Source organism: Eupeodes corollae, chromosome 1 (genome assembly GCF_945859685.1).
Source record: "Eupeodes corollae chromosome 1, idEupCoro1.1, whole genome shotgun sequence".
Classification (NCBI taxonomy): Eukaryota; Metazoa; Arthropoda; class Insecta; order Diptera; family Syrphidae; genus Eupeodes; species Eupeodes corollae.
Genome location: NC_079147.1, coordinates 211,002,332 through 211,029,069, shown reverse-complemented (window position 1 = coordinate 211,029,069; position 26,738 = coordinate 211,002,332). Strand labels below are relative to the sequence as shown.

General features: G+C 31.1%; 1 protein-coding gene and 2 long non-coding RNA genes across 6 annotated transcripts in view; 1 reads left to right on the top strand and 2 right to left on the bottom strand.

Annotated features, from left to right (window-relative positions):
• The window catches only part of LOC129939261 (uncharacterized), a 41,476-nt gene extending 28,011 nt beyond the window's left edge, over positions 1-13,465 (bottom strand). Inside the window, exon 1 of the long non-coding RNA XR_008780528.1 lies at positions 13,358-13,465. This is a non-coding gene — a long non-coding RNA (uncharacterized LOC129939261). The remainder of the gene's footprint in view (positions 1-13,357) is intronic.
• Positions 668-24,337, top strand: LOC129939256 (uncharacterized). 4 transcript variants are annotated; one of them, XM_056047217.1, is made up of 6 exons: positions 668-940; positions 10,466-10,624; positions 10,738-10,799; positions 11,613-11,745; positions 11,821-12,047; positions 23,309-24,337. In XM_056047217.1, the coding sequence occupies exons 2-6, from the start codon at positions 10,605-10,607 to the stop codon at positions 24,088-24,090; spliced, it is 1,224 nt and encodes a 407-aa protein (XP_055903192.1). In that variant the 5' UTR covers positions 668-940; positions 10,466-10,604; the 3' UTR covers positions 24,091-24,337. The 4 variants fall into 4 exon arrangements, with proteins under 4 accessions (XP_055903192.1, XP_055903187.1, XP_055903190.1 ...); XM_056047212.1 differs by having other exon boundaries at positions 10,445-10,624; XM_056047215.1 differs by having other exon boundaries at positions 10,375-10,624.
• On the bottom strand, positions 21,611-26,697 carry LOC129939262 (uncharacterized). Its single transcript, XR_008780529.1, has 3 exons — positions 26,587-26,697; positions 26,457-26,521; positions 21,611-21,719 (listed from the first exon to the last, which is right to left on the bottom strand). It is a non-coding gene; the product is annotated as an uncharacterized LOC129939262 (long non-coding RNA).
• Positions 26,698-26,738: the final 41 nt, after the last annotated feature.

The following is a 26,738-nucleotide window of genomic DNA, read 5'->3' as shown; positions in this document are numbered from 1 at the left end:
AGCAAAGAAACTTTTAAGATGATGCATGAAATAAAAAAAGTTTTGAAGGAAAAAGATGAGGTGAGATGCAAAATTTAAAAAAAAAACGGAAATCTTTTTGGATCGATATTTGATGGTGTCTCCCTTTGATTAGAAATGAAAATTGTATACCAATTGCACATTTATTTTTCTCCAAAAATTAATTTTTCTATTTTCCGGACGGAAATTTATTTTCCTGAACAGCTGATATTTGTATGTTCAAAAGTAAAAGGAATCGTCCCACTGATTTGTGTTCCAATTTCACACAATTTCAATCACAGTTTTCTGTCAGTAAAAATTTTTCGGTAGATTTCAATGACAGAAATTTCTAATGATAACTATAAACGACCTGTCAAAAAAATTCCAATGTTTGTTTTTAATGATGACTAAAAATGTTTACTGACAGAAGTCTGTCATTGGAATTTAGTGAAATTGGGACACAAATCACTGGATTGATTTCAATGATTGCTGTTAGATACTATTCCAATCAGGGAATATTTCGAACATGCATTTTGATGGTTTGAATTTCAACATTGGCAACAGTGTGCACAACCGGCTTCACAACAGGTTTCTTTGCTGGTATGGCATGACTGGAAGAGCCGAGCTGGCTGATGTTAAAAACCACTGCTGCTGGGCTGCCTGGCTATGGGCACTCTCCGACTGTAGCGGTATCACATCTGCAACTTACCTTACCTGTGCAGTTTCAACACCACCGTGTCTCATGTCGCATGTGATATAATCCCGAACTGATCAAATGATCATTTTATTAACATTTTATTTGGCTCTATGTCGTGTCGATGATCAGACGCGTTTTGCGGGAAAGTCAAAGTACCTTTATTTAAGTGCGCGAAGTTAATACCTTCAACGACTACGCTACATATTTGTTTTTATTTTTAAAAATAAAATTTAAAAACAAAAAAAGGTAAACTCGAGTTTAAGAGCTGCTTTATCAATTAAATAATCATAAAACCGGGATTAAATGGAGTGTTATTTTTGTTTTTCTTTTCTTTCACGTGTGCTGTGCGAAAAATAAAAACAAAATTAATTACAAAAAGAATTAAAGGTTCTTGAATTTTGCGTGAATTTCGTTGTAGCAAGGCCACAAATGAGAGTACGAAAATAAAAAATTACAAATAATAAGAACCCTCGTCGTTCATATCGTTCGTCCGTCGTCGTCGATGATTGTGAAACGAGTTTTCGTTTTATCGCTTCTTCTTATTTTTATTTGTTTGATTTATATGCTCGCTATGTAGAGGGCACTTATTGGCTTCGTGAAATTAGAAATCGAAAATTCATACTTCAATCAAATCAAATCACCTTAAATACCTATCCCCTGTGTGAATAAAATTGTGTTTTGGTTTTGTGGTGACTGTTAAATAATTCGACATTCAGTAGACATTAACGCGCTCATTAATATTTTCACAAAAAAGTGGCTAGAAACCTATTTACTTTGATCCAACATTTTCACTGTTTTATAAATATTCCCATAAATATTTCTACGAATTTTCACAACCTAAGATTTTTCTTAAGAATTTCGATGACAAATTGTGAAATAGCTACCCCTAATATTTTCTGCAGTTTTAGAAACATATGTTGGTATCGGTTTTGAACTAGCAGCTGTTAAACATTGAATGTGTGAGTGAACGAAAGATTCTAATCAGATTGTCATTATGTATGGTTTCGTTATATTTTTAAAATTATAAATCGATAATCAGCTGATTTAGGTCGAACCAACTGTATTTGAGAACGATACTATTTGTAGGCGTATTCGAATTCAAATTGATAAAAAAATGCCTTACAAATCAGAAAATCGTAACCAATTGATGTCAAAGCAAAGTGCTTGTTTAGTTTTGGCATTGCATTAGATGATCAATACAGAGTTGTCCCTATCAAATCATATTTATTCGCTCATGTTCTTGGAACATCCTTGTGTGAGACCGTAGACAACAAACAAGGCTCAATGAATTGAAATTAAGTCTCTAACCGATTGAAATATTTGCAGTGAAAAGGTGTCAAGTTTCTTCTCACAATCAAAATTAAAAGTGTAGCACTGACGTCATCGCACTAAAACAGACAAATATGTGGTACAACATTTTTATGCAAACAACATTTAATTATTAGATATTGTGGTTATGCGTAGGTAAACAATTAAGTTTCGTTCAGATTTTTTAACCGTAAGGGCAAACAAGAGAGAAATCAATAGTTTGTCAAATTACCGAATGAACTGTGTTTAGAAATGACAGTATCATTAAATCACTACCTAATCATTCATCTTGTCCAGGACATCGTCACTAGCTTTCCATTTTGATTATTCTGAAGAATATTTGTGTGTTATTTTATGAAATTAGTTTCAAAATGACAGATTAACCATTAATATAGAACGCAAACTGTCAAAAGTTGTTTGAAACAAATTTCAACATCCAATGAAAAGGAAGCAGTTTGCACTTGTCTTTGTATGAAAAACATAAAAAAATGTTATACAAGTCTAAGTTTATTGGCTTCATTTAAAAATATTATCATAAATTAGTGAAAATCCAATATTTGTTTTGAACTGTTGTTATTACCAATAAATACTCTTACTTATTCGTTTTTAACGAAACTTTTTTGTTTTCTGTTTATTTTATTACCTACCTTATCCTTTGTCATAAACACATTATGTATATTAGCAAGTAAGTGCGACTTTATCGTGCATTTATATAATTAATATAAAAATGATCAAAAAGTGGTGTTTCATTATATACGTATGTAGGTGCTTCTCGTATCAAAACCTCGATATCAGTGCGCAGTTTTTGTGTTGTTGTAGGTAGGAATAGCTTGAATGTTTGACAAGAGCTGCTTCAGATACAAAAACGAAAACAAACAGGTAAATCGACAAGTTTTAATCGACGAAAAGCTACATTACTAGTAATACCTATGCCACTCCGCAAACGTCGCGTCGCGTCGTTTGTCGTTACCATACCACAGCCGTTATAGCTGGAAAGGTGAACCTAGCTGTAGCTAGCTCTATAGGTATGGTTTTTTTATCATGACTATATCTAATTAGCCAGTGTGAGATTTTTTGGACATCCCCATGATACTAGATACACTAGCGAAGTTCTAAATTTGTATTTAATGTGTTTTTTTTCTCAAACAGATCCCGATTTGGTGTCGAATTAAAAAATGCAACTTTAAGTGAATACGAGAGTGTTATAATGTTGAGTTAAGAAATTCGAAATCGACGAACGTTTCGATAAGCATGTGACTCTGACTGTTGTCGTTTTTGATTGTTCATCAAACTCCTACAATCAGTACGCGGCGGTTTGGTAAAGGTTGCTTTGTCGCTCGTTCGTTTTGGTTTCGTTCATTTTTGTGCTGTCTGGCGAAAAAGGCTTTTTTGTTTCGTTTAGTTTTGTGTACTTACTTAATTACACCTTTGGATGGGATTTACTTGTTTGTTTTTGTTTTGATCTTTTTTGTTTTTAATTTTAATAAAACCTCTTCCTTTATTATTGTGTTGGAACTGATAACAATAATGGTGTTTAATTTTCTCGATTAAAATTGAGGAACTTAATTTCGTTTATCTACCTACCTATAAAATTGTGATGTCATGTCTAAAGTGAAATATTAGGTGGAATATGTTATTAATTTTGTTGAAATTATAGACTCGTTTTTTCAAAACCTTAAAAAAAAAACATTGTAATTGAAATTGATGTGTCACTCATGCACTGTCATGATGGTGTTCCAGTCATATAGTCATAGTCACGTGCTGTTCTAGAGAAATTTCCTAAAGGTATTCCTATACGGATAGGTTTAATATGGAAGTTCTAAGTTGTATTTAAATGTTCCTACCCATAAATTTAATGTCGTGATTGTTCTTTGTGTTCAACATTATTTTATATTTACATTTTTCATTTTTTCAATCTAATGATTCAGTTATTTATCTGGAAAATTGAGCTTGAGCTTACTTATAGTAAATCTTATTAAGATCATGATTCAACATACATAAGTTTAAATTATATACATACGAGTAAATAGTAAATGTCAGACGTCTCTAGCGAGAAACAACATTTTGAAAGGGTAAAGATAGAGTTCTTAACTGTGTATAGATGTTTCAAAACATTGGTACATATTACTTTACTACTTATGCACATTTGGAATATGCTTTACTTTAAGTACGAAATACATTAAACTATGTTTTTATTAAGAGAATGCCTACACTTGATCATATTTAAAAAGTTCTGTTGGGGATTTCCCCCCTAAGTAAATTTGACATTTGATAAAGTATATAGGTATAAATGAATTTGATGCATACTTAACACATATTAGGTCCGTTCTCGTACCTTCCTAAAACAACCTAATTTTACGAAAAATTACGAGATTTAACTAAACCCTGTTCGCGTACTCAAAAATTTCGTAGTTAGTAAAAGAGAGCGCTCACGAGAGAGTAAAATATTTCCCCAGCCTACGAATTTAAGGCCAAGACATTTCTTTGGGCAAGTGTCAAATTTGACAGAACTTCAATAAATTAAATAAATTTCTCACTTTTGATGTAACTTATAAAATTAAAAATTCTTTTCCCAAAGAACAGCAACAACATTGCAATTTTCAAGTTTCAATTTAATCAAGTTTTTTCATTAAAAAAAAACAATGGACCAGCTTGATGTTGGTTGAAGTTCATTTTGTCTTAATTTATCTATTTACAAAAAAAAAATAAATTCTGAACAAGAAATAAACGATGATGTTTCAAAATTTATATTTTTTTGACAGTCAAATTAAGTGAAAAAATTTTATGTTTTCCCGTTCGCGTTCTATTTTGTATCTCTTTTTATGAATTTTAGTGAAGAAAGTAAGGGAACGGACCTATTATGCGAGAAAACTGAACATCTAATTAAATCAAAACAAGTCATATTTCAATTTATTTTGTTTTTTGTTAAACTATCAAAAATGGGTAGGATCAAAAGAAATCGACCTTACTATCAAGTCAAGTCCCCACATACGATATTTTATTGTATCAAAGTATTATTGTCGGTTTTTCTGTCAGATACCTGACGAAAATAATCCAGCAAACTTATCAATTCACATTGACTATGTTATTGCTTTACTCGATTTTTTTCTTTGTATAAATTGATGAAAGCACTTCATAAATCTCGTGAATATTGACGAAAATCAGACGTCTTGCTTCCATTTTATAATTTTTAACAATGAACTAAACATTGATGTACCCACCAAACCTTTATAACTCTGTAAAGTCAAGAAGAAACTTTTGATTCTAATCAATGTGTCAATTTTAATTGTGCGTATCATTGACGGTCCAAAAATCAATATTACTTGAATCAAGTTTCTTTCAAATAAAATAGCTTCATATAACACTGTGATTTATTTATTTAATGCACAACTTAATTTAAATTTTTGTATAAGAGGGTTCCTACCTTGTCATTTTTGAAAAGGAGTAAAAACTTTTTCTTCAGAATATAAAACACAACTTATGACGGACTTGTAACCTGTTTAAGGTGTTTATCTTGTAGATAATAATTCAGAAAAAAGATAGTCAAGTAAAGTTCCCAGTTTGACATTAATCACATGTGAGAAATTGGGCGCATTCACAAAGCTAGTGGCTACGTAGTCAAAATTTAACTAGCTTTGTGAATGCAAAATTGCACTACAAAAGTCAATTCGGAACTGTCATATTAATGACAAATACAAATATATAAAATAAGAAACATTTGTGTTTTCAGAACTTCAAATAGTTTTTTTTTTCTTTTTAAATTCAATAAAACCAAATAGAAGATATAATATAATTGATTTATATTTTTGTATTTAAATAACGAAAGATTCATTTCATTTTGAATTCTTGTGTCCTTACCGAGCAGCTGATTGTGAAACGTCAAAACCAGTGTGCACTAACTTTGTACCCAAAATGTTTACACTACGTCGGAGGGGAAATTTCATCTACTTTTGTGGTTAGATTTAGTCAATCAGAATACCTTGACTACGTAGCCACTATCTTTGTGAATGCGACCATGAACTAGCTCTCTTGGTCTAATTTTGCGTTAAAGAAATGCAGTTGACTGCAAAAAAGTTCACTAAGTTGTCTGCCCCTGCCCAATATTTGACATTTTATTTACATATGTGATGTGAATTTTTTGAAATAACAGCTGAGTGTGCAAGTATAAACGATACCTAAAATTTTACAACTTATTCGACTGACTAATTTGAGATCCAGATATGAAATTACCGAAATTATCTTGGAGCATTTATCAAATTCTCAAGAGAGGCTATTGATCCCTGAGCTCTGGCAAACCACCGCCCAGGAGAAGAAATTTCCGAAAAGAAACCTAATTTAAAGCAGAATTCAAACTTCGTCACTTTTTGACTATTGAAAGAAATACTTTTTATTGGTTTATGACATTTGCTTCAGACATTATGAAAGTTCTTTTTTTAAATCGGATAAACACATTATTAACTGACCACAACTGTCAAACTTTAAAAGTTTTAATTTAACAAAAATTCTAAGTATACAGAATAGGCTGTACATTTGATTTAATGAGTATTTTTAAGCGGTAGTTAAACCCGTACTATTTATTATTGAGATGTTTATGACATTTTTATTTCGGCATTTAAAAAAAAATCACATTCACATACAAATACAAAACATAAAATAAGCCATTATGTAGACTTTTTACTTGTAGTGTGATCGTCAACTGTCATTTGGTGTGTCAAGTTGCGATGTCATAAGGTGATGCAAGAGTGGACTTTATATAGATATTGTCAGAGAAAAGTGACTTAAGCACACTTTCGAACAAATTTGAATTTTATGCTGCAATATGTACGTATAAATAAACATATTATTAAAAGCTATGTTTTAATCTGCATAATCTGAGTAGTTTAAATTTCAAACATGAAAGTTAACACGATCATTATGTATAAAGGCACATTTCTACGTATATTTAATACGCTATATCAAAATCTAGCATACGGCAAACGTATTTGATGACAGCAACAACTTATAAGACATGTGACTTTAGTGATTTCTTTTTAAGGTTGAAATTTGAGATTAATGTAGTTCTGATTAGACGATAGGAAACTTTAAAATTCTAAGCACATGTCAAAAAAGTAATAATTTATTGACAAGAGCGTAAACAAAAAAAAGAAAAAACGAAAAAGCTTTGCAAATTTCCATTTGAATTTTCTATTTTCTTTTGTGGTTTCTGTTTTAATTCTCTGCTTTCGTACCTTTTTATTTTTTTTTTTTTCATTGCTCTAGGTCGTGTCTTGTCTTGACAGTAAAATAAATACAAAAAATGTAAACGTGATTGACAGAACGCATACAAAATTTAAAAAAAATAAAAGTAGTGAATAAGCAAAATAAAAACTAAACGCTAAAACATTCAGCTTAATAATCCTAGACGCATTGTTATCTGATTATTTCTACACTATGTACGTATTATGCTCTATACATATAATGTATGAATATTGTAAATAAGACAATGTTTTGTATTGAAAGCAATAAACGTGTTCGGGAAAGAAAAGGCTTAAGTTGACCTGGGTTTTTTGTGCACACTTACTGGCCTCCTTTATCCATGTTAGTGATATTTTTATGTCCAAAGCTACCTTTAGAAACCTTGGTGCAAAAATTTAAACAACTAAGTGTTTAACAATTTGCTAGTTAGCAATTTGCTAAATATTTAGCTGTTTACAAAGGGACTCCAAAATTATTTGCTAATTAACTTTTATTTAAAAAAAAAAACGAACATCCAAACATGTCTAAAAGTGACAGTTCGTGAAAATAAACAAAGCCTATACTTTTAAACGGACTTATTAATTGGAATCCCAAACTTTTGACTTGCCATTCCATCCAATGTTCTTATAAGAATGCAGATGTCACATAGATCTAGCAAATTCGTAAAGGTTAAAATAGCCATTTCTTGGTTAACAAATTGTTGTTAAGAGATCGTAAGAGGTTAAAATCGTTTAAAATTAGGCAAATCATCTTTTTAGCTTAGTTAATTGCTAAAAAATGGCTTTAATATTTTACTTAATCATTTCAAATTTTGAGCCATTAATTTAGGTGTGAGGTGACAAAGATACTTCTGTCAAAGAAAATTGTTGGAAAATTTAGTCAAGTAATCATATTTGAGCACAATTTTGATCTCATTGATCAATCCGCATTAGTAAGAGCCTTACAAACTATTTGTTTGAAGGTGTTAACTTTTTTCTTCACTTCAGTGCGTTGAGAGGATAAGGCCTAAAATAATCAAGGTGCATAATTGGCTTTGCTAGCAATTTAATGTCTTAAATCTTGACTTGAGAAAACAAAATTGATAAAAAACTAAAACTAACCTGTTTTGTGTATCCATCAAACAATATAGTTTATTAATAAAGTAAATTTTAAATGAAATTAATATACACCCAAAGAAAATCACAAGTCCAAAATATTATTGAAAAATTTAGGGTATTTTTCCCCGGTCATTAATAAAACAATATCTAGTTTTAAAAAGGATACTAATAGATTATTTATTTTTAGCTATAAAAATGCAAAAATAGTGTGTCCGATACCGCACAAGTCATTTCAGTGAACATATCGATAATCGGCCATTCGGTGTCAAACGTCAGTCGAGGAAGAGAACAATGACAAAGCCGGCTGTCAGAGTGTTTTTCGTCAAATAAATTATATCTAAACGTTAAGTACCTTTCTATTTATTAATCGTAAAGCGTACATCAATAGTCTGTCAATTCGTTCCTATTGACAAAGTCAGATCGCTTGATGGCCGCCGCATTATCAAAGGGCGCTTTTATTTGAAATCGTCATTTCGTGAATGGTCAAATCGGGAACGTTCCCAGACATGATTTGACGTATTTTCCTTGTAGAAGATTTTGTATGCATTGCTTTAATTATTGGTTATTTAATATAGATACATAATATACCGATGTTATTAAACGAAGCTTAAATTATTTGCTTTGTTTTTCTTTTGTTCATTTTATCAAACTTAGAAAAACGTTCCCTAATTGATGGTTTCTGTAAGATATTTAATACTAAACAATATTAAATAAAAATGTATAGCATTCTGTGCGCTGCCCTGTCAAAGTTTATTTATATAACAATTTTGCAACAGTATAAACTTAAAGGCATCATTATAGGTTGCAATTTTTTTTGTCATAAAACCAATTTTGAAATTTGCAACCTTCGTGATTTTGAGCCATAAAATGAATTTCGGATAGTATATTTATGAATTTTGTTAAAACAAACAATTAAGGTTTTTTTGGTTTATTTTGGGCCTTTAACATTCTAAATTTCAACTTTTGCGAAAGCTCATAATCTTTTTTATTGTGTGGTATTTTAAAAAATATAATAGGAAATGTATGTACATATGTGCTATGTTGGGTTAAACAATATCGGGAATCCTGTACTTTAATCAACTCTAGTTAGTTCGTAAAACTGCCACGCCAAAACTCTTGGGTTCAATTTCTGCCTGTTTGTGAAAATAAGTAGCTTTTTCAAAAAAGCCTACATTAAAACTGTGATCCGCTCCATCCCTGAGTGGTTGAGAGTTGTACGTCACTAAGCCCTGGTTCTCAACTAGTTGTTCCGCCACCTTATTTATTTATTTATTGGGTGGAAAGAGAATCCAACAAACTTATCAATCATTATAATAAACTTTTAATCTGGTTAGAAAAAGAAAATGCTCAAATTTTTGGGAAGTACGAGTAATTCTGAATTAAGTTTCGTTGTCTATAGTTGGTCCCCTAACTTTAATTACAAATGGCGAAAGCTTGTTTTTGGAATTGTCAAAACCTTATAATTCTTACAACTGACAGATTAACTAAACATTAAGATAAGATCAATCTTGAAACTACAATACCTATAACCACAGAATGACTCAAATGTTCATTGGACAGCTTTTTTTAGAAAAAGAGGTTCTGTTGGTACAGGACTGTGAAGTGGAATTTATAGGTCTTGACTTATTAACAATTCACAGCCTTATTCTATGGCCAAAAAGCTTAGGTACATATTCACCTCCCCAAAACGCCATCATCAAGATAAATTTTTCCTACCACCTTCAATAGGTATACCTTGCCTATAGGTATTTTATTTACAAAGCTAACAAAACACAATACCATATACCAATACACCTTTTCTTGCTTATCAGTTTCAGTATGCATACTCCTATAATACAAATAGCAAACTAAAATTTCAATTTGCACAGGTGATTCGGTAAGAGGCATGCGAACATCGACTCTCAAGACAGGTAGCAGGTAGCCCTAGTCACCTGAATGTTTAAAGACTGCGTTTTTATTATAAACATAATATCGTGTTGTCTCGTCTCGTGTAGACACGATCGGATCGTTGCTCATAATTATTCTCTTTAAAATTTTTAGATACAGATTTTATTACTTACTTATTTTTGAAGTATACAAAAATTAACGCAGTTCGATCTTTTGAATTCAGAGCCGGTTTCTGTTTTTTAAGAACACAAGCGTAAACATTTACAACAAAAGAAGTCATCGGATAAGAAGGAGGAGTCTTAAACAAAAAGTATTTTAATAATTTGTCACTACTTTGTGAAAAAGACAATAATTTTTATTCAATATACACACATTAATAAAAAATGTGTCGATGTTGTCAGAGGTAAATATATATTTTTGTCTTAAAACTTATGAAATCTTACAATATAAATGAAATGATTTTATAATTTTAAATTATCGTAATAAATTCCATGATTATGATTGATTGTTTTATAGCTGTTATGAAGATATTTACTGGAATTGCTTTGAAGAGAAATTTTGCTATGACGAATCGATAGGTGAGTACTTTGACATTAAACAAAAATGTTTCTTAGATATGTAAACATACATTTAAATAATATTTACTTTTAAAAACATTATTGTTACTCTTGAACTTACAGAAATCCCTGAATAAATCTTTTTTTCTTAACTGTCATTTTCGTTACATAAAGAATCTGACATTTAAATTCAATACATCAGAGACCTCTGGATTAGCGGTATATATTAATTTAGACTTATGCACGTGTTAAACCTAAAATACTGTTTTCTATGCCATCTAGAAGAAACATTTAGTGTAATTTGATAATTTAATTCCAATTTCGAAAATGAATATTTTTCATAACTTCAGTTTGACACTTCATTTTTTACCTTAACTCACCACACATGACCTTGATCTAGTTTAGGGTGTGTTCAGAAACTGTTTAAAAAAGAAACTTGCTCACTAGAATGAGTTGCCTGTTGCATGACACGGTGTAACATTTGAGCTTTTTAAAGCTGTTAATATTTCTTGACATTCCATATTAAAATATAAAGTTTTTGAAGAGCAAATGTCAGAAAATGTAACGCGTTTACTTTAAACGATTTTTCTCCCAAATAAATGAAACTTCTAAGAAATTTGAAAGAACAAAGATTTCTTATCGAAAGTTGTGTTGGTTGGCATTGAAAAATTCGTCAATACAAACGCCAAACAAGTCTATGTCATGTGACAGTTGGACAATCAGAATATTTCGAACTATTTAGACAAATTACTAATATTTCACAGAGCTCTGTTTGTTTATGTGCAATAATTTGGTATTAAAAATTTATATATACAAATTTGTATTTATTTTCAGCAAATTATAATCCAGATGAAGATGAAGAATATATTGTTCAAAAAAATGGTGCCCTTGGGCGTATACACACCATTGACAATAACAATTTACCGGTATGCAATCAGCCACTTGGAAGAGGTAACTCTATGCTGAGGTTAGCTAATAAACCCATTTTTTAAATACCAACAGAACAACGAGCTTTAACAATTTTTGTATTTTTATATTTCAGTGCAAAAATACATGAAGAAGACTATCGTCGAGAAACACAAATGAATGTGCCAATGCTAGGTCCGGAAATTTTAGCTGTTTTTGCAAATTCCCAAATCTTCCAAGATCATCAGCCAACCAAACTAACACGAATAGGTACAAGATCCTATTTACCAGGTGTACACGCTGCTAAAGATCTCACATCACCCCGAGATGTTGATCAAGATAAATTGATCAAAAGACTGGAAGGTAATGATAATGATCATCAAAATCATAGTTCTAAAGTCAAATTTTACTTACAATGACGTCGTATTTCATTATTTCATTTATTATTATTTTTTGTTGTAAGAATTCTTATTAACGTACTTTTTTTTGATATCATGATCACAACAAAATATTATTTTTCTCAAAGAAAGTAAATCTTAATTTATAAATGTTAGTTAGTAAGGAAAACAAAAACCAGTGTATAATGTTGTAGTATTTTTTTTTTTTGAAAATATACGCAAAGATACATAATATGACTATGCAGATAGGCAGAATTTGATTGACTTTAATTTTGATAAGTTCATTTGCAGCGCAGGGTTACATTCGAGGCAGGTAGTCATTAGCTGCGCTTATGGGACCCACCTGGTTTCTAAAATGGGTAATCGTATGGTAATTGGGTATAATCTCATTGATGGTCAAGAAACTATGAAATTCATATGGTTTTGAACAGACTTTTTTAATTTTCCTGAAATCTTTGATGTTTGAAAACAGCGTTTAAACAATTTTATTTTGTTTTTATAACAGGTCACAAACCCAACCTGTGCTTTCTTTAAAAAAGCTTAAAAAATCTTTTGAACAAATTTAAAACCCCTCCTAAGCCATATCATTTTCTGTTGTTTGGCTGGTTTCAATTCTTCAAAGTGATGAGAAGTTCGTATTTGTTGAAGTTTTATATTTTTCTTAAATAACTTCATTTTCTTCGTTTGACGGGTAAAAAATAAAGTTCTGTCAAACTAATAAAATTCCTTTATTTTCATTGACAGCAATTGTCAAAAGTAAATCTTTATTATTTTCTATTTATTTAAAGAACATCATTTTCTTCGTTTGACAGGTAAAAATAAAGTTCCGTCAAACTAACACAATTTCTGTTATTTTCTGTTTATTTGAAGAACATCATTTTCTTCGTTTGACAGGTAAAAATAAAGTTTCGTCAAACTAATAAAATTCCTTTAGTTTCATTGACAGCAATTGTCAAAAGTAAATCTTAAATAATACTTCAAGGAATTCTTATGTTCAATTTCAGCCCTGTACAGTACATTCTACCTTTTCCGAAGATTTGACCTTTCGACTGTGATAATAATTACTGTTTAGTTTTTATCGTAAATTGTATTTGGCATTTATTTTTTATGGGACTTCCTGGAAAATTGATCATTAAGAGTATTAGATACACACTCCACACTGTAGCAATCGATAAATTTATTTAAATTTAAATGAAAAACTTTTCTATTGAAAAATACGGTCACAACCACTGTTAACGAAACTTAATGTAAATGCAATTTGAAGTAAAAAAATACCTAGTATAAATTTTTATTTCCACGAAATCACTCATGATTTTATGCACATAAGTTGTTAATTGTTGTTATCCCGGCTACAGTTAATTGTATTTTAACTTACGAGTATACTCGGACTACCTACATAATTGACTTTGTAGTTGAATTGATTAGGTGATAAAATTGACTTGCAAGTAAAATTTCATGTTAAAATTTATTGATCCATAAAAACAAGTGAGAGATTAAATTTCGGTGTAGTGAGTATTATCCAGTTTATTTTAACACCTTTTATCTTTCTCTTTGGTTGAGATTTATTAATTTAATCAAAGTTTATTAGACTTTAATCCGATTTTTACCACTCACATACAGTCCACCACATGCTATAAGGAGAACAATGGGTGTGTTTTCGGAAAAGTTAAAATCTCAAGAATATTGTAAAAAGTTCATACTTTATCTATCAAAACCAATTATTTAAAGCAGCATTCACATGAGCGCGACCAACGAACGACGAATGAATTACAAAATGTGAGTTTATATACGTTTGAAGACATATTTCCACACAAATTCTTAAAAATACGATAATAATATAGCTTCTATCTGATTTATTATGCATATTTTTACTTTTCAATATCATATATTAATAAATTTAAGAAAACAAATTTATTCGTCGCAAAAAAATTGTAGTTGATACGAACTGTCAAACTTTATTCGCGTTCCACATTATCCACACTCGCAACGAATAAAATGATTGCGCGTACTTAACCAAAAAAAAATCATTCTTGTTTCGGTCAATTTTCGAAGTCAAACTTCATTCGCGACAAATTAAAAACTTTCATGTGAAAGAAATGTCAAAATCGACGAATATTCGTTTATCCGTTGGCCGTTCTCATGTGAATAGTGCTTAAGTGCTCGTAATAATCAAATAATACGTAATAAGATTTTTTCACTTTTACTTATGTAAAACTTGACGCTCTTTAAATATGAAAGTTAAAAGAAAAAGTTAACTCATTTCACTTCAGTAAAATATGGTGTATAGCTAACAATAATCCTTCTGACTTCTGACATCTGTTATACTTTTCGTTAATTTAAGACACGAAATGAGCCTTTACAAAGTGAAGGAAAACTTCACGAAAGAAATCGTAAATTGATTGGCATTTTTCTTTTTTAATTGTGTTTCTTTTTGAGCTCTGATCGTTCAGAGCTTCGAATTTGTGTTTCTTTTTTAGTTCTGAACATGTTCAAAGCACGCTCTGTGAGCTCAGAATAAAATAACAGAGTAAACGGAGTAAAATGCTGAACACAAACAACTTGATATTTGAAAGCCGGGAAATTAAAAAAAAATAGTCAAAACAATAAAAATGGCGGAAGAGGCTAGTTGCTTTAGTGTAGAAGGAAAGATAATTTAGAAAAAATTAATTGCATATAGCATTTTTATGAATCAAATTTATTTCAGGAGTCAAATGGACCAACTCTATGACTGTTTTATTAATTAATTTGATTAAAGAACATTTTGAACGCCTTCAAACAGACGACATTTAAAATCATGACAGTTTAGTGCTCAAGTTGTTTCATAATTAAATCAGAGAGCTCTGAACATACTCTGCTCAGAACTCTGCTCTACTCTGCTAGCTCAGACTCGGCTCAGAGCTCAGCTCTGAACTAAAAAAGAAAAATGCCAAATATCACACTAGCTTTTAACGGGTTCTCCGAAAAATCAAATCTAAACTGAATTAATGAACTCAGAAGTTTAATAAATTCAAATTACATCTTAACCTTAGTATGGTTTCCATCATTTACAACTATTAAGATTCACTTAAAATGTATCTAAGCTCTTTTTGTAAGGAGATTCGTATTATTGTAATCGAACGTGATTTTGTGAGGTTTAAGATCTTAAAGGTCTAGTCAAACAGATGGTTGGAGAACAATTTTGCCCTTCGCGTTCCCTGCCTTCTGTCGTAATACACGTTCTTCTATTAAACGTCAAACGTCATAACAGAAAGTAAATAGAAAACAAGGAAAGGAGAAAAAGGACATGCGTTCTGTTTCTGCGTTTTGACCCTACCGCCGGCCCGCGTTCTGTTTGACCAGTATATATTGAATTTCGGTCGTTCTTATAAAATTCAACTAGAGTGTAAGCAGGGTTCAATTGTAGTCAACTATATGAATCCGGTTAAAGCCTTGGGCAAACCGAAGCGATATGAAATTTGCGCAAAGATTTTCTTCAAAATGATAGCTGATAGAATTATAACTAAAACAATTACGTCACTTGAACACCGCCGCAATGTTTCGAGCCTTTCGTTGTTCAAACGATAATTTTATTAACAGTGTTCTGTTAAATTAGCTAGTTGCATTCCTCTCCTCAAACAATTCAGCTGTAATACTTGTACTGTCAAGTCTAGAGATTCTTTTTTTAACCGCACATCAAGAATGTGGAATGCTTTACTCAGCTCTTTTTTCCCTATCATTTTGATATTCAAAACTTTAAGACCAATGTGCGTTGGTATCTAATATTTAAACTTTAAACATGTTAAGGATATTAATAACCCCTTGAGTGCCCGTATATTATTAAAAAAAATGGATTCTTCTGTTAATTACATAGATTGGTAATTCATTCCACACCAGGTTGCTTTTTCTGTTTTGAGGTAACTTAGCTCAGCCCTTTTTAAACGGCAGTTTAATCCCGACAGTAGTAAATTATAAAGCGTTAGGCGCCAGTTAAAGCTATCATTGAAATCGATCCGAAAAATTGTTTGAATCGATATTTGACGGTGTTTCCCTTTGTTTATTAATGCAAATTATTACCGATCGATCCGAAATCTCACAAGGAATTTTTTTGAGAAGAAAAGTTTAGTTGCACATTTATTTTTCTCTAAAAATTTTTTTTTCTATTTTGCGGACGGAAATTCATTTTCTTGAACAGCTTTTAAGTTCAAAAGTGAACGAATCGTACCCGTGATTTGTGTTCCAATTTCACACAATTCCAATGACAGATTTCTGTCAGTAAACATTTTTCGGTGGCTTTCTATGAGGAGAAATTTTTAATGACAGACATTTTTAATGATAGCTATAAACAACCTGTCAAATAAATTCCAATGTCTGTTTTCAATGACGAAAACCAATGATATCTATAACTGGAACCTTATAGTTCAACTCTGGTTTAAGTTTAATCAGATTATAAAATGTTATAAATGTTAATGTTGTCTGCACTAAAATTATGTTTGTGAATGGGTGTGTTCAACCGTTGAACATTGATGCCAAATCAAATCAGATATAAATATTGAGTTATAAAATGAAAACACAATCAAATGTCAAATAAAAAGCTTAGCCTTTTTGACAACTTGCAATCAGAATTGTTTTAAAAAAAAACATTAATTGCTGAATTTCAAAATCCTAACTCATGGACAAGAAAATAAACAATCTACAGAATAAGTTATTTTGTATTAGTTCAAAAATCGAAATTTCATCCGAATCTGAACAAGTGAAAAAATTCTATTCCTTTCCGGTATTAATGAGTTTCCTGGTTAATTAAATTAAACAGTATTCACAAACTCAACACCAAAATCAAACTACTATTCAGAAATGAATTAATGAAAAACTAATTAAAGGCAATGTTCTTATCTCCAATTTAGTAAATCAAATTGGTTTTGATAAACAATAGATTTTAGTGGGTATAATTTAACTTAAATATGTATGCATATGTATTTATACACATACATTCACATACAAAAAAATAATTATTATTATAAATAAATTTTCATGGTGGGTGTTGTAAATATTCATAGAGCACCTTGCCTACCTTCGTTTTGTAATCTTATTATTTACTGTAGCTTCAGTTAAAAGGGTTGACTAATTTCTTTCCCCACTTTTGTTATAATATATAGATACACCATAAATAACAATTATTGTTATTATCATTATTTACTCTTGAAATTTTCACAGATTCTTATATTCTTTATTAATTATTTTTGTTGCACTCATGTGAAATGATAGTAAAATTTTATACAGGAATTTCTACTCGTTTTCTAATTTAAATAAGAAATTAATTTTAATTGCTTTGTTATGAAATCTATTTTAACATCAAATTTCTATTAGTTTCTGTTTAGGCTAGAAGTTTAGTTAGGAAAAAAACTATAGAAGTTTAGACTTGCATCGCACGAGGTTTTTGTTTGCATACGATAATGACATTGCAAAATATCAGAGGGTACTGATTTGTAACGCTTTATATAATTGAGGAAGCAATCAATTACTTTGAAACGTAACTAACTGGGTAATAAAGCTTTGTTTACACGATTGGAAGATCGTCCAATATTTTCAGATTTCTCACAAAAACATTTTACCAATTTATATAAACCATGTAATCACCCAATTTCATCTGTCAAAGGTGACAGAAAAAAATTGCCAGCCAATTTATGACGGACAAATTGACTGACTTATTGCAATCTTTTGAACTTGCCTAAGACCAATTTTTTTCTATTTTATAATAATTCGACGATTTTCTTTGCACTACATTTTGGATAATGTCCTTTTTAACAAAACCATCCAACTTTTTGTTGGTAAAAAGCTTTTGAACAGGAGTAACAAGTTTTAAAGCTACGAAAATGGAAAGAATAAGAAGTCTGGCAAATAACAAAAAAGAAATAATACAAAAATAAAGTTGAAAAGGATTGGACGCATGAACAAACTTTACAAGATTTTTGTCATTGCCTTCTTCAGTATTGTTTCCTGTTTGTTTTCACTCTGAATTAAGTTTTCATGTTATCTGTCATCTGTCGAGAAAATCGTTTTTATGTTTAAGCCTAGTACGCTGCTGATGCGAAACGAAAATTCCCATACAAAAATGACATGAAGAAATCATAAACGAAAAATTTCGCTTTGCTTTTCGTTTTTTATGACGCTGCTGAACGACGAAATGTGTCATTTTAGTAGATAGCTGGACCCATGTTCTGTAACTCTGACGATAACTTTTCGCATCGTTAAAAAATTAAACGATTCGTTCCCCACTTATCGCCACTGGAAAAAATTGTGTTTCTATAACTGAACGCGATAACTAAAGTTTTGGGATTTTTTTTACTGGAATTTCCATTGGAAGGCGATAATTCAATCTGTCATTTTTTGATGTTTTGTTTTAATGTTTTGGATACCTTTTTCCACTGGTCAATTGATTTTGTTATGGGTCCCATAGCGTTTAAATTAAGCGCCAATATTTCCCACATATTCAATGCGCTTTGGTGGGAGTTTGGGCAATTGAATTGCCCCCTGGCAAACTCTTTGTGGTCCTCCATAAATTGCACCAAGCATTCTTTTTGGGCCCTTGTAACCCGGGAACATCTCTGAAAATACAGTTTATTTATTTATTTATTATTATTCTATCAATAATAAGCAATTTATGTACATTTATTTATGTACCTTAATACTTTGTACTTACCTTTGCGACTTCGCTCATTTTTAAGTTTTATGTTGTTTTTCCTTCCTTATCGCCGCTTTTAATAAAGTGATATATTTTGAAGTTTAATGTGCAAAAGTTATCGTATTTCTATTCCGTTTGTTCCAGTCGATAAAGTTATCGCCTGTCAAAGTTACAGAAACCCGATTATGCGATAAAATGAGTTTTGTTTCAATTCTCACCGTTTCTCGACAAGTTTTATCGCTTCGCAAATTACAGAACATGGGTCCAGGATATCAATTACATTCGTTCCAATCGATAAAATTAACGATTGTCAAAGTTATAGAAACACGATAATGCGATAGCACTTATTTTGTTCCGATTCACATCGTTTATCACCAAATTTTATCGATTCGAAAGTTACAGAACATGGGTCCTGTATAGATTTCTCATTCTTTTCGTTCTCAATTTAATTGCTCGGCATATTAATTGCTTGCGAAATTTTGACGTTTAATTTTTGTGTTGAAAAAAAAAATAGTTTAATCGTGACACTAGGTGTTTTGACTTTGATTTATGCATGTATATTTGATTTAAGATTTAATATAAAATGGATTTGTCTGATGTGTTCTAACAATACATTTCTGAATCGGAAACTCCGGATTTTGAAGATGTTATTGGTGATGTGCAAGAAGTGATGAAGACGAGCAGTGAACTTCAACTTCCAAAAAATAAACCGAAGAAAAAGAAATTGATTTCTCTTCGGAGAAAAAAAAGAAACTGGCTTCGTTGGTCGAAGCCAGTGAAGCTATTTGGAATTGGAAGTTGGAGCATAGTCTTCAAAAAAATAATTCAGCCGTTGCGAGCCTCTGGAGTAATATAGCTGCAGCAATGAAAAAACTATGTACTAACTGAACTGCTGAAAAAAATGTTGATAAATACAATTCTTTTCCACTTTTGTTTACCAGCAGTTGACTGTCAGAACTTGTCAATTATTTCTGACAGCCGACAGAATTCTCCACAAATATTTTTCACCTGTGGTTTTCGTTTTCATTTTGCTCTGCATTTGGAGACCGCCGAAAAAATTAATTTCACTTCAGCTGCGTACTAGGCTTTAAACAGAAACACATTAATTGGAATACAAACAATTATCAGAAATTGTTAGCTGATTTTTTAAATAAAAATTGACTAATATTTGGATAAAACCAACCAACCGTAAGAAAGGACAATTTTCACTTGATAATTGTCACCTAAATGGATGCTATTGGAAGACTTTTGACAGTTCGACCAATTTTTGAAGATCGTCTTAGCGTTTATACTTAGCTAAAGTCTTTGATTATGAAACAAACATTTTTGAAGATCGTCGAATCGTTTGTACTTAGCTTAAGTCTTTGATTATTTTGGAACAAAAACTCGAATGACAGTCGTTTTGACAGTTTTTAATGAGCTTTCAACATGACTAAGGAAGAAATTATCTATATGCATATGTTTTGTGTAGGACTTGTAATCTGCCATTTATAATTAAAGTCTTACTTGATGTCTATGAATGAACTTACGAGTAGGGATAAACTTTCTAACACAAAATTTTCTTGTCATTGAAATGTCAGTGTTGGAGGCGAAAACATATGTTTTTCTTTAAAAACTGGAGGTAAAACTTAAACGTTAGTTTTTTTCCATATATTTTTAACTTTTTACTATACACATACAAATGTTCCTCACCACAGTAGACACAAGGCCAAAAGCCGCAAATGATTGATGTCAAATTTTTGGTCAGGGCAATTGCAAAAATTCTAAGTACCTTCATCTGCGTCATTGAAATAATTATAGATCAGAATTAAAGCTTTCGTGTCTTGCATGATAAATTACTGTCACACAGGCAAACTTTGAAACCTAAAATTGTTATCAAATTGTTTTTTCGAATGTATCAATCAATTTAACATTATATTGATCAAAAATGGTTGGCCGCAAAACAATAACATTCATGGTTTTAAATTTAAAAAATATAAACATTAAAAAAAAAAACAGACAAATGTCATAATTAATAGCACATTCACTAAAACAACTGTTAAACCTTTGATCTTTTCTTTTTCTAACTGTGCTTTATTGTTATTCTCAATCGTTAACGTTAAACGCTCTTAGAGTTTAAGATTGTTGTGATTTGTAACAGTATGACTTCATCACATCGTTTTTGAACTCATTGTGGAAGTGTTGAACAGTAACTATCCACAACCCATCTCTAGGAGATGAGTATGAGTATTGAACTAAGAAGTGAAGCAAGCGTTTTTTTTTGTAAATAAACTTAAAATCATTTCGTCTTCTTAATCGAATAACAATTTTGTCTTAAGTTTTGCCTTAAAGTTATACGAATTATTATGCATTTTTTTATAACAGTAGTTTGACAGATAAACAATTCCTATCAGTATCCAGTTCCTATAATTTGTAAGAATGAAACATACGCATTTTTTTGACGTAACAACAATAGTTTACCATAGGAAGAAAAGGAACAGTCTACTGTCGCTACATTTTTAACATAAATCTGATCAAAAAATAATATAGTAACAATGAAATAATCTGCTTGACGTATATGCATTGAAAAGTAAATAAATTAAAACCAGACTTCAAAATTTTAAGACATGCAAAATTAGCGAAAATAAAATGGCGTTGATGAACTCACCTATTTAATTGGTTAGTTCTTTATTTTATCTTCTACGTCTTCTCATCCTTCGCCGCGTCTTACGCTTTCCCTTTGTAAATTATTTAACACATGAACTGCAGAATAGAAACAATTAACACTTTGGCCCTTAATCAAATTGAAATTTTTTTAAGGGAACTCACTTTGATCTCTCATCAATTTATATCACTCAAACAAAGTCAAAATAGGATGATTCTGGATAATACAGTCATCTATTTTACCAGGGCCTGAATTCTGCGTGGTTTATTGGGATTTCAGAAAATTGATCGTAACAAGGAGTTGTTTTTGGGAGAGAAACAGTAAATAGACACACCCTGTGGAGAAAAAGAATACAAATCGTTAGCTAAATAAAAACTTTTCTTATACTAACCTTAAAGTCATATTTTTAAAGTTTCGATAAGACTCTACAAAGACAATACGAAAGCAAAATAGCCATTTTTTAAGACAGTCTTTAAATTGAAAAAACAGAAAAGATCGGTGGTGGCGTTCATAGTAAAAAAAATGGATGACGTTTTTATACAATCATCCATTTTGAAAACGATATCATGATCAATTCGACTTATCGCTTTGGATCGCACTAGACTTAAATTCCTATAGACTTAATAATATAGATTTTTTTTTTATTAATTGAATGTGAACTTTCTTTTTGGGGACATCAAGCGTTTTAGTATCTATAAAGTCAGTTTAACACACATCTGACCCAAAGCCTGCTATTTTTTGGGTGAGTTTTTACTTAACTGCATTCACTGTGATATTTTTTTAATTGTGTGCTTTTTCTTAACGAAATTAATTAATATAAATGATTTCAATGCCCATAATATACCAACAATAATCTTAAGCTTCCTTTTTCTACCGTTGATGTATAAAAACACACGAAAGATTTTTGTATTGCCTTTGTGAGAAATGTAATAAATTAACAAAATGCTTTTTCAAATTTAACCATATTCTAACTAACGAACTCTTTACATATTAATTATACTTAAATGTTCAGTTGAAAAAAAATCAAACTTATGTAAGTACTTTGTTTCAGATCAAATAAACACATCTGTCATCATAAACGCATTACGAACTTTGTCCACATCAAATGTCATGATTCTGACATTATTAACTTGTTTTTAGGTGTATGTACATCCTTAAGAACTTGTTACAGATTAAATGACTTTCATTTAGGTCCATTCTGACAAATTTGTATGTTTTGAGTCAAAGAAATTTCTGAGACCAACCCATACTAGTTTGAATAATTTTTTAACACTAAACAACTCTTAAGACTTTAAAATTTTTGTACATATTTGTTGGTTTCTATCTTTTTTCAAAGAACTTACCAGATAGAATGGTCTACAACAAGCTTTAACAATTTGATTTAATATTATCATCAAATTCAAAACTATAGTAAAAGAAACAAAAATCAGCTGTTAGCTGTCATTTTCGGACTTCATATATCCTATGTTCAACTGAAGTCTTTGAACATAAATTTAGATCGACGCCAAAAGCTAATTTTTCAAATGCTATACATTTCAAAATTAGTACTTTACTTTATATATCTTTACTTTTAATTGATCAGGTTGTCAACTTTGAAAAGAAATTTTTTGACAGCTGGCTAATCAGACACCAAAAACTTTTCTTATCTTCAAGTGCATTAAGTCGCCTGAATCTGCTTAATGTCAGTTACCCACCCAAAAATCGTGTTGACATTTACAATAAAAATAAAGAAAATTGTGAACTGAAACTGTTTGCGTGGTGTCTTTTGGCATATTTTTGTAATCCTAATTTCGTCATGTACATTCATCTGACTACCAAACTTCTCATTGAACACATCAAATTTAACCCCGTTTCTATTTATGCTATGTTCATTGTTCCTAAAACATACAGCAAAATGATAAATATATTTAACATTTCCTTGCAGACAATCTCGATGAAGCCGTTAAGATTATCAATAATCCACCACCACCACCGGTTACAGAGCCCTCAACAGAGAAACGTATTAAATTCACAATCACATCAGATTCCTCGCCAGAAGATAGTCTTTCTTTGAAATCGAAAAAATCCGATACAATAAATGATGGAGCTTCTCCACCATCGTCTACTTATTCACCCAAATCTAGCGATGACAAATTAGATTCAGTGAATGATGAAGGTGAAGATGAACAAGATGAGGTTATACTCCGTCCACGATTGATAGATCGACATCCACATTTGAAATCGAGTATTTCACCGCCAAACAGACCTTTGCGCAGTGCCAAGAGTGTTCCACACTTCAATGTGCGTCCAGCGGCCAGTGATACAGACATATTCGCTATATCCGGTTCGATAAGTCGAATCAGCATGACTCCTGAAGTACCTTCAATTTCTTTCAGCAACCTGCCAAAGAACTACGAAGATACACCTACAATAGAGAAGTATAAGGTTTCACAGAGTTTGTATTCGATCCAAACGGCCAACCAGGCTAAAGCGGGACAAGACGACTACTCAATGCCAAGGTATTTCAGATGTTCGGCTCTGCTGACTCAGAGCTCGGACAACTTTTCAATACCTTCCTCGTCGGCTTGTTCGTCCAGTGATGATATTATAACTCCTCGAAAGTTGGAGAAGGAGAAAAGCAAACGTTTGAAGGCTTTGCGGGAAGCACTGCCGCCTCTGTCAATACCATCACTTCGTAAAAGGGATGAAACCAAGCAGTTAGACTAAAAGGTTCCTTAGCTTCTTCTTGAAACTGCGGCACAATATGTACTCCTTACGTTGTTTTTTAAAAAGTATTTTTTTTATGAGTTTAACTACGGTTATTAACGATATTGTTAAATATAATTTTAAAAATGTATAAAATTGTCAACTGTTTTTTTTTTAAATATTTAATAATATTATTATCTATACATAATGTATTTTTATTCCCAAAAATGAATTTTGTACATGAATTAAAGCATTTATTATAAGATAATGGTTTTTACTTTTGTATCGTTTTTTCCACAAAGATTGTAAAATTGTTTTAGTATCTCAAAGGGACAAGGTTTGTCTTAAAATCATATACATACTGGTGTAAAAATCATCAAACTATCGGAAAATGGAACAATTTTTGGAAATAGTGGCTTTGGTCAAAAGTACAATACAATACATTGGAATTGACAACTTTGAATTTAATTTGGGAACGCATCCCTTCACTAATCATCAAAATATCACTGTCAATTTATTCAATAAACTCAACGTTTTGATTGGTAAATTGAAAGAAGAAGCAATTTCCGCAAAAAATATCTAAAGAAGTTTGGAGTCGGTGATCGTAACCAAAAACACTCTAGTAAAGATATAAATCCTTCGTACGTATCACCCTCCAAAACCCATTTGTTTACATTGTTGTATTTGTAATGTGGACGAATTCAACGAGAAAAATTGACGTGTTTTCACGCATACATAGACACAATTCCTGAGGTTTTGGGGAAATTTAATAAATAAGAGGAGAAATTACACGCACACTATGAAAAAGTTTATGAGGCTAATTTCCGGTTTAGCTTGTAGGCAAACCAAGATGTCTACCGCGGATTTATATCTTTATATAGAGTGTTTTTGATCGTAACTTTCATAACTTTAACTTAAATGTTTGGTCAGAGAGAAAAAACTATTATTAGTTTTTACTTTTTTTATCTCTTAGTTTTTTCTCTCTGGTTTGGTCGTAATTCTCGCCCAAGTGACAGGCATTCACGCTGTGTTATGTTGCCGTGTAAATGAGACAACGGGTTGGTAGAAATGTTGCCATTCAGTGTCCGTAGCAAACGATCCAATTCAGTTAATTCTCCGCAGAATTATGCATCCATCAGACCAATGTATGGTCTATTTTGCCTAAGGAACATGGTAAACACCTATACAAGATCAAAGGTTCTCTAAATGGACAAGTTGTCAAGTCCTTATTGGAAAACTCGAAGGAAGAAAAAAACTCTTTCAAAGTTAGTTATAGTTTTCCTGATTCGCCAATGAACTGTTTTTCTCTCAAAATTTGAATGATTGTGACAAGAATCATTTCAAAAGTTTGTTTTTTATTCTTTAACACTCAAAAAAGATTTCTTGTTATGTTCAACAGATTTGACAACAGTTTTATCATAACGAATGCTAAAATTACAATTGGCCAGATTATATTTAACAGATGTCAAATAATTTTCTCAAATGGATCAGGAGAATGAAATGTGAACATAATCCACTGTTCATTCTCACATTGCAAATAAGCTTTGCATTTTTTCATCCATTTGCTATGTTATGTTCTTAAAATTCTGACAGCAAAAGTGAAAAATTTGAATGAGATATTTTGTTTATGCTGAAAATACAACAAAACTTTGATATCTTTGAAATATAAACCGGTCCAATTTAACATTTTTTACAGCTCATAATTTTGTATGAGAATTCACAACAGAATAAAAGAGTAAAAAATTTCGGTGAATAGGCTTTAATAATTATTTTGTATAAAGAGTTAAGCTTCTGGATTTGAATTCAGAATTACACAATTGAAATGTCAGTTTTGAAATTCAGCCAAATTTCATTAAGGGTTCGGCCATCTAACGTTTTTTTTTTAAACTTGTGCTTATTTCGTGAATGTCAATACTTAGCTTCGGCCTGATTTGACAAATAATTAGTTTTATCCTTGCGCTGAACCAATATGGTTGTGTATACGCTGGAAAATATTACCTGCGATCAACTTTGAGAAGATGCCAATTTTGACAACAAAAAAAACATCTTTTCAGATTAAGCTAATTTTGATCTTGGTGGGTATATAAAAAAGCAAAATTGTCGCTTTTGGGGCACAGAAAACCCGCACGCATACATTGAAAGCCCCATACACCCAAAACGAGCCACTGCTTGGTGCGGATTTTGGTCCCTAGGCCTTACAGTCAATGGCGATCGTTTATCGGGCTTGTTCAACAATTTGTGTTTACAACAATATTGAAGAGGAGGATATTGGCAACATGTGGTTCCAACAGGACAACTCAAAAAAGTTATTTGGTGGACTATTTATGAACTTTTATAAAATTTTAAATCGATAAATTGTGCTTTTATTAGCTAAAATGAGTACTTACCGCCAGTTTTACTTTGACTCATGCAAAGTTATCAGTTTTGGTACTTATTGATCTAAAGTTGTCTCCTATATAAAAAAAAACAATGTTTTATCATTTATTATTGAACTCAAGGAATCTTCACTTTTCTTACATTTTGTGAGAAAGCAGCTTCTTTATATCGGATTTCAAATTATCTTCCAAGTATTTAGCCCTTAAACAATACTTAATGTAATCGCACCATTCACGTATATCTTCACGTTACGTTCTATCCAACTTTACTTCCAATTAAAATGCTATACGCCA